Genomic DNA, 17897 nt, shown 5'->3' with positions numbered 1-17897 from the left:
CAAGATAATACATTTGGGATTCAAGTTTAGGATTAGAAATCGAGATTTATGTTCTGAGGATAAAAAGAAATACAAATTCTTAAAGCCTTTAATTTTTCTATGCTGATCATGAATTCTAAATTTATTTCCTGGAATTGGTTATTGGTGTTTGGGGGGTTTTTTTTGAGCAAGTAAGGTTTCAAGTGCATATTCAGATATTCTGGTAATATTTCTAGGATTTTCCCAGTGCAACACTGTCATGATTTAGGGTGGTAGTCTCCAATTTAGTAGTTCCCTAAAACCACACCCGCTGCTCACTCACCCTCTGCCTGCCTCCTGTTGGAAGCACAAAAGATTATTGGTTGAGATAAGAACAATTTACTGGAAACAACAGTGAGATAAGAAAATGAATAGTAACTGCAACAATATTAATAACAAAAGGTATAAGGAAAAAAAACTGTTTACATAGGAGATCTGTTCATTGCAGCCAGTTTCTTCTCCCTGACCAGAAAGGATGCCCTTCTCCTGAGAGGAGTTGTTTTTCCTGCCTCTGGAAATGACCTGAGATGGTATTGAACAACACTGGGGTCTGGCCATGCCCCCTCCCAGCTACACTAAAAAATTAATGCTGTCCTGGCTGAAACTAGGACAAACAGCATTTGTAAACCTAATACTGATTTTGTGGGGACTAAATAGCAAGAATCCATAATCCTGCATTTCCTGTCACAAATATGGAATGACGAGAAAATGTCTCTGTTGTATCCCTGGTAGATCACTCTTCAGTGCATCTACTTGCAAAAATTTAAGAAGTTACAGTAAAGGAGCATGTTGTTTGAAACACTGAGCAGATGGGATGGAGGGATGGAGTAGCTGAGGCTTAGGCAGGAATTCCTTTCTCCCATGCAGAGGTTGTGTCCTGCTATGTATGAGTGAGTCGAGTAAGGGTGATGCCTTCACACACAACATCCCAATTCACTAGAGGACTCGTGTCTAAGTCCCCTACACTGTTGCTGGCGTGAGTCCCATAGTTGGTATTACAGGCAGGCAAGGCTTTTATGTTCCTCTCAGAAGGTAATTTCAAAGATTGTATGTGGCTTGTTATATACCTTTGTGCTGGAAAGACTGAGACAATGGAAAGAGTATCAAAGCATAACTTTTCTTTTTCCAATTTCTGGGAAAGCTGCCCTTTTCATCTTTGCTGTAACCTTTAGTTTGATGCATATTACCTTGTACAAAGTACTTTCTGCAGAGTTTCTGAGAATTATTTCAGAACGCTTTATTTGCCTAGATACAAGTAACTTAATTCTGACCTTTCTAGTGTTGCTTTCCTTTCTTTTTCTTTCTTCCTTTCAAGAATTTTTTCTCCGCTCAGACTTTTTTTGGTTCAATTCTAGTTTGTTTTTTTTTTTTTTTTGTTAATCTGTACAGTGTTCCAACTAAGTCATGAGGGGTGTGAAATAGATAAAATAAATCAGCATAAATACATACCTAAATGCACTGCTGAAGAACTATAGGTTATAGCCGCAATATAGCATCTTTCTAGTGGTGGGTTGATTTTCTATTTCTGTACCCTTCATTCTAGTGGTGAGTACCTTTATTCAAAGTAATAATAACAACAGTGGTGATGGGACCTTAGTAATCAGACCAATTAATGCTATTACTACCAGTTGATTCTTAGTATTAGACAAGATACATAGTGGAAGAATTAATTTAGGTCAAGTTTTCTCAGCAGTTATATTTTGTCTTTGCCTTTTAATTTATTTTTTTTAAAGAAAAAAATTACACTATTTGAATAGAAGAAAAATCGTACCCTTCTGGAAGTATTGCTGTTTTGTTTAATTTTGTTCCAACAAACTGATAGGTAAACTGGACTATTTAAAGAAAATTCCTGTTGCAAGACTGTGGAAGAAAAGGGAAGTATAATTTTCTGTGGCTTTGGTGTGGCCCCATAGGGCTGTAATCTGGATCCAGCTCTACTTGCAAGCAAAACCTTATGGAAAGTTCTTGGTACCTTCTACCTTAATACTTGTTAGAGTAATTTGATACCTTCTCAAAGCTGTTTCCACTAGGAGCCTAGGCACACCCTAATTTTGTGGGTTTTGACCAAAGGTACACTGGCCCCCCCAGTCCTCTTTGCATATCTAGGGTTCCTGAATGGTGATGAGCTAGCTTTTGTAAAGGTCTTTCTGCAGTTGTTATGGGGTTTTTCTGTGCCTCAGAATATTTCTTAGCCTCCATAGATCTTAGGCCATGTTGCTGTGTCTTGTCTGGTTTGTCTTGTTTAAATGTAGGTTCAAAATGTGTTCTGTACTTTTCTTGGGTCAGGAGAAGGGGAGCGGTGTATGTGACGTGCTGTAACCTTGTTGACATCCTTCTGATGTGGGGGTGCAGGGTCCAGTAAGTCGTTTCTGCTGGGGTTTGATTTATCAGAGTGCAGGCCTTTTGGTCTCAGTATAAACAGCATGTTCTGCAGTTTCACTGCTGGGGACACTGCCCTGAGATGTGCAGACCATCTTTTTCACTTGTTTATCTGCTGGAGCTTACAAAGACATGTGCTTTCATTCAAACCAGTCAATGTGTCTGTTACAAATGCCTGAACAGTTATAACCAGTGAAGTAACTTACCAGTCAATTAGTAATAATGATTTCATCAAGAAGGATGTGACCATTGCTTCCAGGTTCTTAACAAGTTATAGAGATGAGTCAAATCATTATGTCAGTGCAGCATTAATCTATAGGCATGTCTTCGAAGTGCTTACAATTTAAATAATGTAAATTTTCATTTGCATTTAATGCACTTGATGTAGCCCTTGAAGAAGGGTGACAGATTACTTCTTTTTTTTTACTGCCTGCCTCAATGAAGCAGCAGCAGCAGCCAGGGTCTGAAGCCACAGCAGGCAGGACTGAGCAGGGACTACTGCTTCATCCCATAATTTCTTTCCACTTGAATGCTGTAAACCTCAATCCTAAAAACTGCTGGGTGAATGGCTTACTGGTCATTGCTAAATCCCTGTCCTTTCCAATGCAAATGCTTTGTAATACAACTGGACACTTAATGCTGTGTAGCAGCAAAGGGTTTCATTATACCCAGGAGGAGGGAAATGATAGCTAAATATTTGGGGTTAAGCTTATAATGTGCAGGTATTATTGCAGCATGGGGGTCATGACAGGCATCTTTTGAATGGGTTCAGCTCAGTATTTGTCAGCTCACTGGGCCATTTGCTAGAAGGTAGAGCTATAATGCCTGCAGGAATGTTGACAGAGTCCATTTTTACCTATGGGTTAGGATGATGGTCCAGTAGGAACAAGTTATTTACAATACTTCTGCTTTGAGGTTTCAGTTTCTATAAGACTGAAAAGAAAATAGCTGTCAGGAAGGATTTTCTAACCTCTCACATTAACCTTTAGTTGATTTTGTTAGCTTCTCAGTTATACATGGTGTGTAGTTAGATTGGTGTGAGCATCAGAACTTCGAATTTAGATTATTTTCAAAAGCAGTAACAGTGCTTTCTAGAGAAGCCTCCTAAGCAGATGTAATAGAAAGTTGATTAAAAAGCTGGGATTTCAAAATTATGGAAATTGATTGGTAGTGAAGAAAAGTGATTTCTTAAAAAATTAAAATATGTTGAAAAAATTTAGTTTGCATTTGCAAACATGTTAGATGAGAATACCAACTACAAGGGCAATAACAAAAGAAATGCCAAATCTGCGTGTTATTGCAAAGTCAGGGTATGCACATCATGTTTGCACATTTCTGTAAATTGGGCATTCTTCCTTTTTGCTTTCCAACACTGAAAATAAACTTCTTGATTTCTTCTGGTTCTAACATCTCTTGCAAGTAAGAATGTTATTGAAGGGGAACTTTAATTACTCTTAACATCAAATCTCATTTCCTGCATCTGGGCTACCTATGGAGTTACCTGGATTGGTTACTAAGAGAGTTGTCAGTTTAACTAAATTTGGGGGTTAGGCCAAATTTGGCTTCCATATTCAAGAAAATAAGCAGAAATATCATTCTGTATTAATCTTATATGTTTATTTCACTTCAGTGATATGTGGGCACATTAACAAATTGCTGTGAAGTAAGCTAGCATGTGAATTTACAGTGCATGAGCTGAGCATTGCTAATAGGAACGTAGCAGCAGACACCAAAGTTGTCACCATCAAATGCTGATGTTATGAACATTCAGGCTGCAGTCTATTCTCTGCTGCTTTATTCATGTCTCCATACAGAAAACAAGCCCCTTACTCAGACTTCTAAGTAGTCTAGGTTGAAAGTCCAGTAGGGGACACTGTCATCATCTTTATAAGTATCACATTGACAGTGTAATATTGATCACATATGATAAGACTATTAAATGTACTAAATTTAAATGGTGTCTTCCATGTCAAAGTGATAGCTATCCTTTAAAGACAATAAGACAGGTATTTAGCCTGTTACACTATCTTAGCCCCCTCTGGTGATGTTCTCACTTTCTTGCAGCTCCTGCACCTGTTACTACAGAGTAGGTAGAGGTACAGCCCAGGTGTCTGAAGGGGAGATATTTATATCCTCTATTTCCCAGTCTGTTGTGCTGTAGACTAGCCTTCAGATAAACTTAAGCAAATATCTTTATGGATGTGCATACTGCGTTTTCTTCAGGTGGTCTTTAATTTTTCAACAATAACTGCTTAAATTAAACCAAGCACTTTTAATTTTAAAATGCTACTTGGAGGATGCATCTGTTGATTTAATTTATTTGTGTTAGATTTACACTTCTTTTAAAATGGTGCAATTTTCAAACATTGGAAAAAAACTTTAAATTACTGTCATTTAAGTGGAAATAGTGGGTGAATAGTCCAGGTTTTTTATGCCTGCCTGTATAGCTGGTTTGAGGCTAATGCCCTTGGGCTGAGCAAAGTAATTAAGCAAACTGCTTCATTTAAACTCTTGCAGGTAATAGACAAACCATGAGCAATGCATCCTATGTATTTTCATTTGTGGTATGATATTTTATCAAATACCCAGCACCATCTGTCTATATTTACTTTTCAGAATTTAAAGGAACAGTGAAAATAAATTTTATGTTAATGTATATAACATGGTTCAAGATGGTAAGAAAACCGCTGTATTAAGTAGACTCCAGGACCTAGGGATTCCTCTTTCCTAGCTCTTGAAGGCCAGCCAGGTCCAAGTGTCTCCATCCCTGTCTGATGGATGTGACTGCTGAAGTTCCCATGTGCAGTCAGGACACATTCTAGAGGTGCATTAAGAGGACACTGATGCAGCTACCCACACAGAGAGCCTCCAACAGCCCTGCCTTTGCAGCACCCCTGTATAGTCCTGCCACAACTCACCTGCAACATGCTTCAGGTAGCCAGGCTTTGATCCTCCTCCTTATGTTCACTGTCAAATAGATGCACAGGCTTGCACCCTTCACAAGCGTCCTCATGCTCATGGACCCTTCAAATACCAGCAGAGGCTCTCAGTCCAGTACCTGTGCCTGGGTCTTTTCAGATCAGCAGGTCTTCTGCTGTCCAGCTGGGAGATTGCTAATGAACCACACATGCACTCAGGATTAAATTCACAAAAACAAACACACCCAGGTGTTTTCAGTTGCTAGGGCCCTGGGACCCACCATCAGCCTCTGATCCCTGCCACCCAGCTCTCCCAAACCCTGTGATCTGCAGACCCTTTTTGATGAAGAAGGTGCTGTCACAGTCAGTGCATCCCCTTGTGAGAATGCAAGCACTGAGAAAAATCAGCATGTCAGCTGAAGGGTATTGCCCTGACAATGTGAGCTCTCCTGATCCATAGGGAGAGTGGCTCTCTAAAATGCAAACTTTCAAGGGTGCTACAGAGATAGAAATCCAGATCTTGATTTATTTATCAGTTATTGGGCCTTTCATTTTTAAAATTAAGCAAGAAACCCTTTCAGTCTTCACACCTGCCTCTGGGAGATGAAAACCCTTGCAGAATGGCAAGGTGAAGTGAATAATACTGAAGAATGAAGTAGTCTTTGAAAAGATTAAATAAATACTGCAGATACATGTTTCAGATAAAAATATAATTATGGAATAAATTAACAGGGTGATAGTGTAGTTAGAGATAATGCAAAGATGCTAGTATTGGAAAACCTGTTTTTGTCAGCTGAAGCTGCTCATAATCTCCTTTAACTGTGAGGATATTATACATTCTCTCTCCTACCCTTATTTATTTACTACATGCCTTGCTTAGCAAAAGGCGTATCTTAAATTGTCATATTAATACCTGTACCTTCTTTAAAGAAACTAGCAATGCCATGAGTCAGGAAAAATAAAAGCGTGAAATGTAATGTCAAGTTCTGGGAAAACATTTCCATAAACTTAAAGGAAGCAAAGGGAATTGGGTCAAGTAAGCCTTGTATGTTCTAAAGTATTTTCCAAAACTCATCAGATAACTGCTTTCTATTTGGAGTTGTGAATAATAATTTCTAATACTTTAACTCACAGATGTTTATTTTTTCCCTTCAGCATAAGGAAAATATTTTCTCTCTCTTAAATAGAAATGGTACAGAAGTAAAATAATTGCATATTGTAAAAGTACACGTAGAGTAGTTCCCAACCTGACTGCATTTTTTCACATTTATTTGATTTAGCGAGTAAATTTCTATTTTTAATTCCTGTTTGGAACATCGTTTATAGAACTGGAAATATGTGATCTATGTGATAGTTTGGACATTGGTGTCAGCATTTATTTACACAGGTTTTTCTATTTGAAATCTGTTTTCAGTTTATTATATTATAAACAAATAAAATTACTGCATTATTTCTAGACGTCCAGTAGTAGGCATGCTGTTGCATATGAAATGGTGGGGGTGGTTCTTTGCAGTTTAATTTCTTTTGCTGTCTTGGCAGGTGTCCTTAATTTTGCTCTCCAATTTATTTTGTGTTGTTCTGTCCTTAGGAACATGCATGTGTTTTGAATAGAAGATAATCTGTGTAATCTCTGCTGAGGAATTCCCTTGCACTTTTGTTTTACAGCCTTGTACAAATGTAATTAGCTGTGTTCCAAGAAAAAATTGCATTTAAATTTGTTTATTCATTAGAAGCCAAGAGCAAGATCATCTGTTAAAACTTTATTTTAATGAAATGCAACAGAACTGTGCATTACAGGGAATATGCTTTTATAAGACTAAAAAGTTAAGACACTTTTCTGGTCTGCTGAGCAAGATGCTGAAAAAGATGAACAAATAAAACCTTTGTTTAGTGTGTTAAAGATTCTAGTGTTACCGGAAGGTTAAACATGTATATGAATTATGGATTTGAAAAGGAGTGTCTATAAATAATTCCTAAAGAGAGGATTTCGATTTGGTATAACTTTGGGTTATGAGAATGCTTGCATACATTGCTAGGCAAAGAGATGGATATTTCATTTTGCTGTACCACCCAGCTATACTTTTAGAACATGATCTCAGTGGGGAGTGCATAAATATCTAGAATTTCTGATTTGTCCCACAGCTGCTTTTCCATTTATCTTTCTCATCTTTGTCATTTACTGTGAATTCAGTAAATCCATCTGTATTAAAGAAGCCTGGCATGTTTAGAGTACTGCCTGTTATTTTTGAGAGTTTACACTGATTACTTTGAAGACATTGACTTAAAATGATTGGGGAGTAAAAAGTTATCCTTTGACACCTCTGTGAGTTTTTAGTTTGATTTCCTGTGGAATCTCATTATTTCTTTGATAATTTTATGCCTAAAGCTGCATTTTTGAACCATTCTTGACTTATTAGATTCTTGTGAAAGGGAAGCCTATCAAAGTGCAGTTGAAACTTGTTACAACCTTATGAAACTTCCTTGGAATTATTTTATCCATTCTCTGTAACGTGTTGGAGGCTGTGCACTTAAATGTTTCTATTGATTCTCTCTAGATGATTGGTAAATTTGGATAACGCATCTGTTGTCACATCTGACATCTGTTTCTTTTTATTCTGTCTTCAGTATGTGAGACTTCATATTCTATGTGGAGATGATCTGCTGGTGGTCACGTGAAAAACATTTCCAGTTTGATGACATTGAGTAGAGAGGGTCTATAGTTCTGTTCAGTGAACATTGAATGTATCTTACCAATGGCTTCTTTTAATCCTGAAGTTCCACTGGGAGTTGGACTGTCCTTGTAGCAGCAAGCTAAAAGGCCATCTTTACTTGAAGATCTGTGTGATTTTGCAGATATGATCCCATATGACATACATAGTCAAGTAAGAGAGGAGTGGTGATGAATGCAGCCCACATGTGGTACGGTAGCTCAGTCTCAGTCACAGAGCATGGACTGAAAGTCTTATATCGGTACAATTTCCCAGCACTTACAGAGTGATCAAAACTTCAGGTGGCTGAGTATGCCATTTCAGGCATCTGTCATGAGAAGAAAAATAAGAGCTACATAGACTAAAGTTTAGGAAAAAGAAACAGTCAGAGTAGCCTGGGTTTATATTGCATGTGGTATAATCCAAAAGTACATCAAAAACAGGGAGTGTCTTTCCTTGCTCCCTAGAATCACTTTTGACTATCAGCTTCCATGTGGGAGATATATATATATATGTATGTAAATATATAAACTGCCATGTCTTGATACAACTTGAAGGGTGATGTTTTTGGTAATGGTTTTGTCAGCTGGTTTGGTACAGATGAGTGTTGGACTAGATTTAATCTAATAAAGATTTCCCTATCCCATGTTCTTGTTTATAATCTTCAAGAGGAGAATCCAGATATTCAAGGAAGATTAAGGTGAATAAACTAAAGGGTGTAACGACCTTAAGAATTTGTCAATCCCCCTATAAATGAACTCTTATTCAGAAGGGACTCTTTGGGTTTTAGGTGCATACCTACAGCAGTATTGTTTGCAACCGGTGATGTTACCCCTTTTAGCTCTTTCACAGCCACCTTGTCAATTAAAAAAAGTCATCAGAGACAAGCGTGCAGGTGACTTCCCATCAATCCACTGCAAATCCCAGAGGCTTCATTAAAGCTGCCCACACCGCTGGGATTTACAGTGACTCCAAACTTGGCCGAGAGGCAGGTGTGCTTCATTTGGGTGGCTCTGTGGGTGAGTGTAATAACCTCAAAAAGACAACTTCAGGTAATAGAAGGCTTCTCAGTAAACACACTGACATAAGGATTTAATATGTTTCTAATTTTAGCATATGGTCTTGATGTATTTAGTTGATTGGTGTTTAATTCTTGAAATGTCTTCTGAGAGATGACCTAAATCTTTCCAGAATTATAAATAATAGCTGGAATGTTTTGATGTTTCAGGAAAGTTTGAATACAAAAAAAAAAAAATAAAAAAGAAAACATTTGTTCCAGCTGTGAATTCCTGAGAGTAAAAGTACAGTCTGTTGTAAGATACCAAATTAGGATACTCCTTTGACATTACAGAATCATAAATCACATTCATTCTGAAGAAGTGTTTTGATTCTTAGAACATTAGTTACCTAAATATGTATGTTAGTTGGCTCGTTGTATTTGCTGGTCTGTTTCAAAGTATTTCTATTGTCTTTGGACTCACTTGAATTGTGCAAGTTTAATTGTTTTTAATCTTTAGTTTGATAGTCCCTACAGATCTAGGAAGTAATTTTGCTTAATTTTATTATATGAGAAACTGGTAGCATTTATAATTAAGATTGCTTAATTCTTTCCATTAAGTGATTGTGTTTTCAGTTTCTTGTAGCTGCCAGACTTCAGTTCTTCCAACTGGAATATTCTGTCTGCCTCAAGGTGTTCTCTTGGGGTTTCTTTAAACAATTTAAACAAAAATGCTTTGGCCATTTCTAAATGAAACTAGAAATGGAACATGATTCTACTCAGATTAAAGTTTGTTTTTTCAAAGAGCCCAGTTAAGGAACTCAAGAACCATCCATATTTTTCCAAGCCTTGTGAAAATATTCACATCTAGTTTCTCCATCTGGAGTTTTTAGAGTTCAGCTGCTCCATTCTGCAGAGCTGTGTGTGCTGAGCGGGCGTGCTCACGCACCCCCAGGTGGGGAGGAGCTGAGCGAGGTGATTCATGTTGCTGGATTCTGTTGTGACACCAAACAGTAGAATGGGAAGCGGTGTCTGGTTAGCTACCTCCCAAATTGATAAATGCTTAACTTACATTCTTCAAATCTGGTTCTGTTATATGACACTCTGAATGTTTTTAGACAAATTCTCATGCTGGGAATGTGTTCCTTAGTAATACATAGTTTATATTTGACTATAAATTGCACCTCCATATCCTTTTGCCAGGGCTGCCTTTGCTGCAGTTGATTTACAAGTGTGTTTGCACTTTTAAGCCAAACACTATGGCTTATGACATCCTTAGGTTGAATTTCTGCTGTGAATTGCAGCAGCTGCAATTTCCAGGGCCTCCGCTTTCTGGATTAAAGGATTAAAAAGGGAGCTTGCACCTATTTAGAGCAGCTGAGGAGCTGTAAGTCCAACTACATGAAGTAAAGATTGAACTGAAATTTAATCAGAGCCAGCCTGAAGACAAATTCATTTGGAATTTGGACAATTCTTTGGAAGTTTCCTGCACAGAGAAAGAGGGCCAGTTGGTGCAGGCCAGAACAACTAATGGTGGTAGGGTATGTGGTTTTCTTAATGAAAGTCAGTATTAGCTTAATCACTTTGCTACCCCCTCCTTGGTCACTTAACTTCTCCACTCTTGAACTCCTTCTCTGATATATTACAATAGCACTTGGTCAGTTTGTGATCCTTGAGGAAGATCAGCCTCCCTTTTTATTGCTTCCCTCTTTTGTTGTAAAGTGATTCTGTACTACTGCTCTTGGTTGAAATGATTCAGTGGTTTGTTTATCTTGGCATTTCCAGTCTGCTGAGTATAGTGCAGCTTTTAGTGAGTTTTGCTTTATTTTAATTTCAAAAGTAATGATTACAATTCTGAGATTTGAGTTTACAAATAGCCAAATTAATAATTTTTTGCTTGGTTGTTCTCTAGTTTAAAATATTGAATCAGTGTAGTAGTTACAATTTTTGAATTAAAAATACTATGGGCATAGTTGATCCTCATCTCCGCCCGTTTGTGCTTCTGCATTGCTCCAATGTTATCTCACAGTCTTGCTTTCCAGCAGGGCAGCCTGTGCATGCTGAACATACCTCTGCTCAGTATTGTATTTCATCTTTTTTATTCCGTGTGCAGTGAGCCCTGCAGAAGCTTTCTGCCGAGGGCAGATGTGCCCTGGGGTCAGGGAGGGACAGTGGCTCGCTCCCCTCTGCTCCTGGCTAGCAGGAAGCCTCACCCTCAGGTGTTGCGACTGCAGCATCAGTTCTGGCATGAGGTGATGCCTTTAATACAATGCCTGGCTTCTTTATTTATTCTTGCTCCTTGCCAAGAAATGACAATTGAACAATTAAGGCACAAAGCAGAGAGGGTTTAGCAAATCATGAACTGTTTTTAATTTGCCTCATTAAGCTGCTGTTAACTGCTTAAAGCCATCTGCTTAAAAATAATTTGCACATCTTAAGTTTGCTCTAGAGAGCAGGTAGACCTTCGTTAGAACAGGCTTCATTATTAATGTTATCTTTAGGGGGCTGTCAGTTGTTGTGGGAAACATGCTATTGCTCACTGAACCAAACTTTCCCTGTAAACAAAAGGAAGTGGCACATGTTGGTAACTTGCAGTCTGTGGCCATAACTGTATTCTTGGGAACCACTGCCATTCATGTGGAAATTGGCTTGCTGTGGAGGAAGTTATTTACAGATATTAGGTAGGTCTGGGGATGACAAATGAGGATGAGCTGTGTACCATTGTATCCCTGGTATCTACAACTGTCCCCAAAAATTAGTCCTGAAGAGAAAGAACAGCCAGATCCATCTCAGTGCCTCACTGAGGAGGGGGAACCTTGTTGTCTAAGCCTTGAGGAGCTGTTTGTGGTAAAAAACTGTTTATTTGTCTCCCTAGATTTGTAAAGAAACAGTTTCACTTACCGAGAACAAATTACCAGAGCTCTGCAGACCCTCCCTCCTCTCTGGGGCTGAGATCCAGTGGCATTTCAGTGAGATGTGTGACCCTGTCTGACCTCCTGCCTGGTGCTGTGGTTTAGTGCTGTCCTGCTTCTTGTCTGGGAGACTGTGTCAGAAGTGAGCTCATGGTTAGCTGATATCAATAAGATCATTTGGAATGAAACTATCTTTAGGAATATTAGATAATGATGGTATGAGGTTTTAAACAAAGGTCCCCCTCTCAGTCTGTGAGAAAGAGGTAGATCTGGTTTTCAGCATATTAGCTGAGACACAATATGTTACTGAGTATAGGTCTTTTATCAATACATTAAAAACTCATTAGTGTGCTGAGATTGATTGGTGTGTTGTTCATTGAGGGGGTTTTTGTTCAGTTGAGTGCTGTTTATTAAGAAGAAAAATGCCAATATTTAACAGGATGTAAATATAGTGAGCAAAAATGTTGCTATGAACTTGAAATATCATTGTCTTTCTATGAAGGTTTTATTTGTCCCTTTTTGGGAAGAAGAATCCTTACTAACTGCACAGGTTTGCACGCAATATGCCTTTCAAGTGTGACAATCTAGAAAAAATACAGGGTTTCTTGTAATTGCTTTTGGTTGCAAAAGTTGAAGGTATTCTTTCCAACTGCAGTTACTGTGTCTTTCAGTTTGAAAATAATTCCAAAGTAATCCTTGACTGGAATCTTTTTATGTTTGCCCAGTCATCTGGGCCTACATTTGAAAAAATGCAGAATGAAGAAATTACCCAAATTTGTCTGGATTTGAAGGAATGAATGTTCTAAAAATGTATACATTGAACAGAACATGTGGCTTCAGCCACGTTTGTTGTGCTATCATACTTCTGTTCTTTTTCCTATATTTGTCTTAATCTGGAATAAATTCTACTTAAGGATTTCACTGTGAAACAGCTCTTCAAAATAAAAAACTTTACATGACAAAGAGCTAATTGAATGATGCGTGTACATCAAATATGTGAAAGAGCTAATCCACTTTAAAATTTTCAAAATGCATGTACTTATTGCTTATCTTCTCAGTTGGTTACTGAGGAATACTCAGTGTCAAAATGCTATTGTAAGCTTAGTTATTCAAATCACAAGTTATTCCTTTTTAGTACTCTGGATTGACACGGAAGGTTAGGGCCAGTGTGAAAATGTCAGTAAATTTTATGTGGTAAACATTTTTCTTAGCAAAACATTCTGAGTTGAGCTGACTTAAATCTTTGAACCCATCTGAGCTATAGCTCAAAGAGAGGAGAAAGTGATAACCACCATAGGCCTTCTGATGAGTTTGGATGGGGAGGTTTGCTTTTAGGAGAGAATGATATGCGGTGACCCAATTTCTGCAGTCTTCACCAGTTATATATTTGCTAAGGAATCTTGGAAAATATTTCTTTAGCATTTCTGCTCTAGGTGAGAGCAAATTGTCAAAGACCCACAATCTGTCACAAACTGTGTTTTAAGTAATTTCTACTTACAATTCTTATAAAATGCAGCAAATTCTGCTTTAGCAGACACTAGCAGAAAAGCTGAAGAAGCTGAAGAAGACCTTGCCAGGTTAAATGCAGTTAATGCAGCTGCAGAAGCTGGAAAACTCGCTGTTTAAACCTCAGTTCAGCTGCTGCATTGGCCTCCTTTTCACTTCCATCCCCTTTTGGCTATTTCTGTGGATGGGGAGGGGACAGGACATAAAGACAGCTGCATCTTGATGCGGCCAGCTCCCCTGAAATACCATCGTATGTTCCCACCAGAAATACTTCATGTGTCCTTCTCCTGCTGCTGAGGAGAAGGAACAGGATCCGTTTGCCTTTTTTGACAGGTCTTCCCTCTGGTCCAGCTGTGAAAGCCATCAGCTGGGGAGTGGAGTAGCCCACTGCTGAATGAGAGAGGAGCCTTGAAAACTCTAGGCTGGTCAGAGCTGGAGTGAGGTATGCATAAAAGGAGCAAGGAGAATGCTGCTGCTGGGAATTGGAAGGCCCTTGAAAGGCCTTAGTTTCTTACCATGTGCTTGTCTGCTTCTGAATGGAAGGAGGATCTGAGTAGGAGAGGCTTGAACAGCCCTGCTCTCTGCATGAAGAAGGTACAGAAAAGGCTGTCTAGGGGATGAACTCTCTGAGTTCTGTGTCCCCCAATGCTTCTGGTGTCTGTGTTCCCTATACTCTTGGCTGAGAAGCAATGTGACGGAGAAGGGCTGCTGACAGAAGGAAAGGACAGCTCTCAAATGATTGCCTGGAGAAGTCATGAAATGGGATGTGTTGCTGATAATTGACTTTTGAAAGACACCTGGAATGTGGGTTTCTCTGTTTAGGAAATGAACTTCTTCTGCTCATCTTCTTCCACTTTTCTGTCCCAGTCCCAGCTGGAGCTACTACAAGAATGCTGATGAGAGTTCAACAGCTTGTCCTTGTTGGGACCTGAGTGCATCTGTCAAGGAAATCTGGTTGAGGATCATCCCTTACTGAAATGACAGAGCTCAGCTGGGGACAAGGCAGCAGCTTAACAGAAGTAGTTTTAAACTATCTCTTGTCAAGTCAGTCCCTGAGCAGTGCTGGCATGAATTGTAGCTTTGAAGTCTTGGGATAGTTTGTGGTTTTTAAATTTTTTTTCCTGAAAACCACAGACCCTTGTTTCTACTTAAGAATGTAATTGTAAATCAAAGGAGTAATTTCCAGCCCTTGCGTTTGTGTAAGAAAGTGACTCATGACCTGAATGTCCTCTTATAGCTCAGGGTGAGAAATCTTATGAAAACTCATAATCACTGAGTAACTGGGTGTGAAAAGACAGTTGAGGAGATTCTGAGGTATAAGATAAGGGCATGAAGTAATTTGCTTCAAATTCACACCTTGAAACTAAATGGGAAAGCTACAGTCTCTCTACTTGCTCTTTCCTTTGTTTAAAAATCCATTTTTAAGTAAAAGAGGAGCCAAGAGGCAGCTAGAAGAGTTAGGATAGCAGCATCTACCAGCTCTAACCTCCTACTCACATCTTCAGAGACAAGCAGACATGCTGTGGTAGGGTGGTGCTTGGAGGAAAAAAGAACAGAAGGAGAGCTCAACCTTTCTTTTGCACTTTTATCCCAGAAAAACTGTGAATAATACCACTTTTTGAGGTATTTTGTAAAAGGAAGTGTCATCTTTTCTTCACCCAGTGAAAGGGTGCTTGCATGACTCAACCAGCCATGCTTAGGGCAGTGAATTTCTGGCATTGTGACAATGTTGGTGTTAAACATTTCCCTCGCCTAGCTTCAGGAGTCTAAGACTGTTCTGGCGCTACTGCTTTGAGAGCTGTAACATTAGCAAAGAGAAGGTTATGTGTATGCTGGTTGGAGTCATATTAAATCTGACAGTGTGCTGCTTTTTGAATGAAGGGTGTACCGAGTGAGTGCATACCCTGGTTGGAACTGGAGCTGCAAGGCTGCCAGACCTTCAGTAGGCTTTTTGTGGGCAACTATGATAGTTCAGCCAAAGAGAAACATAGATAGTTCTCAAGTGGTCTGTCAGCACAGAATAGCAGTGACCCTATTTGTGAAAGGCAATCTCTGCAAGGGGGAAAAAAAAAGTGGGGGGACAAAAAAGAAATCTGTGTGTTAGGAGGTTCAGTTTATGTGCTGGTGGATTCTAATAGTGAAGCAGTTTTACCCTGTGGCACATGGCACAGCTCTGCGTAGCTGCTCAGGCGCAGTGGAACAGAGCAGGGCTTGTGTTGTACACTGCAAAGGCAGCTTGCTTCCCTTTTGACTAAAATGATTTCAATAAGAACATTTAGTTTAGGAAATTAATCAGTCTGCTGAGTAACTACCCTGTAAGAAATAAAAATCTACTGGAAAGATTGGATCCTATGTAGTTCATGGACGGCAGGTTGTAGCCAGCTACGTGACCTAGTTACATCCTGGATACGGAGGTCTTAGGAGGTTTTCTACATGCTTTTTTCACATATCCCTTAAAAATCCAAAAACTAAAACCCCCAAACCCTAGCAACAAAACTATTAGGTTCTTTGGAATGAAGTAAAAGGTCAAAGTACATTTTTGGTATGAGGGATAGCCAGTGCAGAATGACCAATAGGGAACACATACAGAAGATTCTATGCCTGGGATGTAAGTTTGGAGGGGAAAGAGTGCAGTGCAGCTTTCTCCTGCTAAACAGGCTAAAAATGTTTATAATTCTACAGCAGTAGGCCTTAAAAACATAAGTTTATGTTTTGAATAAATCTAAGGTGCTATTGCATAACAACTTCAACCTTTTTTGTTTGTTTGTTTTCTTCCCTCTTTCCCTTCTACAGATCACACATCCGTGGGCGGGCTGGGAGACAGTTTTTATGAATATTTATTGAAAGCCTGGCTTATGTCAGACAAGATGGACACGGAGGCAAGGAAAATGTACGACGATGCAATTGAGGTGATTATAATTCATTGAGTTTTCCAATACAGTGGAACCATATTTAATGATTTTAAGGAAATCAAATTCAATTTAAAAAAGAAACCTAGGCAGAAAAATCACCACCAACCACAGGGCTTGTTTTGATTATGTAAGTTTTAAGAAATAAAGTGATGAATAATACTAGCTTTCACTTTGAGTAGTTTAAAAAGTATTATTGTGGAATACATGTGATGCAGATTATTGTGCTAAAAATAATCAGCTTATCCCAAATGGTACAATCTAAAAGCCCAAGTTCTAATTTATTAGAAGGAGATCTAGCAACCTTGAGATGTGTGCAGAACAACCAAGTCACTTTTTTCCAGTGTTGCGACTTCATCCTTCTAGGACCGAAGTCCCAAATGGTTTTATTATTTGGATTATTTTCTAAGGTATCTACATGTTATATTCCATATTTACCTTGTAAAATGTAGTTTATATCTATTCTTGTTTCTGTGGTTCTTTTGTGCTATGGTCTTACTCCATGTTACAGACAAAGAAGTGCTTGCCTAAGTAGGGCAGTAATGCAGGATGCTTGTCTGGGATTTGGGATGGGGGCCTTTCTGTGGTGGCTCTGAGCTTTTTGCTGCCAAGCTCTTACTTTCCCAGTTTCCCCATCTTCTTTCAGCAGCCTCTCATAGTGGTTCCCACTGTGCCACCAATTCCGCTGCTACAGTTCAGACACATAAAGAGTAGCTGAGCTGGTTTGAGTGAGCTGTGGTATCAGCAGCAGCAGTGGTTGTGTAGCCTTGTCCCAGTGCTGATGTGTAGTTGGTGCCTGATGTGTTCCAGGCTCTGTGCATGCCCTGTTGCTTTCAATGTAAGTTTTTACAGCTTAGTTTTAATTGTGGTTGGTCTTCTAAAGCAAAACACCTGTTCTTGGAATTCTCAAAATTCACATTTTATAAGATGTATAGTGAAAGTTCTAGTACAAAATTGCTTTGAAGCTGTAATATGTCTTATTCCTGACCTGAATTTGATTACATCTGACTTCCAGCTGCTTTGACTTTTTCCTTCTCTGCATTTTTCCTTCATCTACATCTCTCCTCTCTTCTCTATCTGCACCATATAGTTGGTTACTATCAAATGTACAATAGACATTCTCTCCTGAAGGAAAAATGCCTTTTTTTTTGGTCTCACAAGATAAAACAGATTTTGAATTATTTCTTAAGCTTTTTTCTATGTATTTTCCAGTATCTTCAGTATGGAGACAGCAATGTAATGGTTCTTCTAATGTGATTCTTCTTCTAACTGATTCCTTCTTGGTTTTGTCCTCTTCATCCTGCCAGAAGCTCTGCTTGTACTCTTAACCTTTGCCTCAAACCATCATCCACTTTCTAGTTGCTTTATTCTGAAGCTGGCTATAATCTTTACGATTTACTGCTTTCCTACCACTGTGATTTACATTCCCGATTCTTCAGTGTTTGACCTTACACTTATCTCTATTGCAACACATTGTTCAGGCAAAACCCATTTTGTCACCTGCTCTCAGTGATTTTACAGAACTGACTTTTTCTTTATCATTATCTTTA

The 17897-nt window shown here is 38.8% G+C and overlaps 1 protein-coding gene across 1 annotated transcript in view; it reads left to right on the top strand.

The window, feature by feature from the left end:
- MAN1A2 (mannosidase alpha class 1A member 2) overlaps positions 1 to 17897 on the top strand; it is a 135736-nt gene that overhangs the window by 91921 nt on the left and 25918 nt on the right. The window contains exon 9 of the mRNA XM_012569883.5: positions 16232 to 16347. Coding sequence (XP_012425337.2) covers positions 16232 to 16347 — 116 coding nt within the window. The remainder of the gene's footprint in view (positions 1 to 16231; positions 16348 to 17897) is intronic.

This window comes from Taeniopygia guttata, chromosome 1 (assembly GCF_048771995.1).
Source record: "Taeniopygia guttata chromosome 1, bTaeGut7.mat, whole genome shotgun sequence".
NCBI lineage: Eukaryota > Metazoa > Chordata > Aves > Passeriformes > Estrildidae > Taeniopygia > Taeniopygia guttata.
Note: the sequence above shows the minus strand (reverse complement) of the source record. Positions and strands in the feature narration are given on the sequence as shown.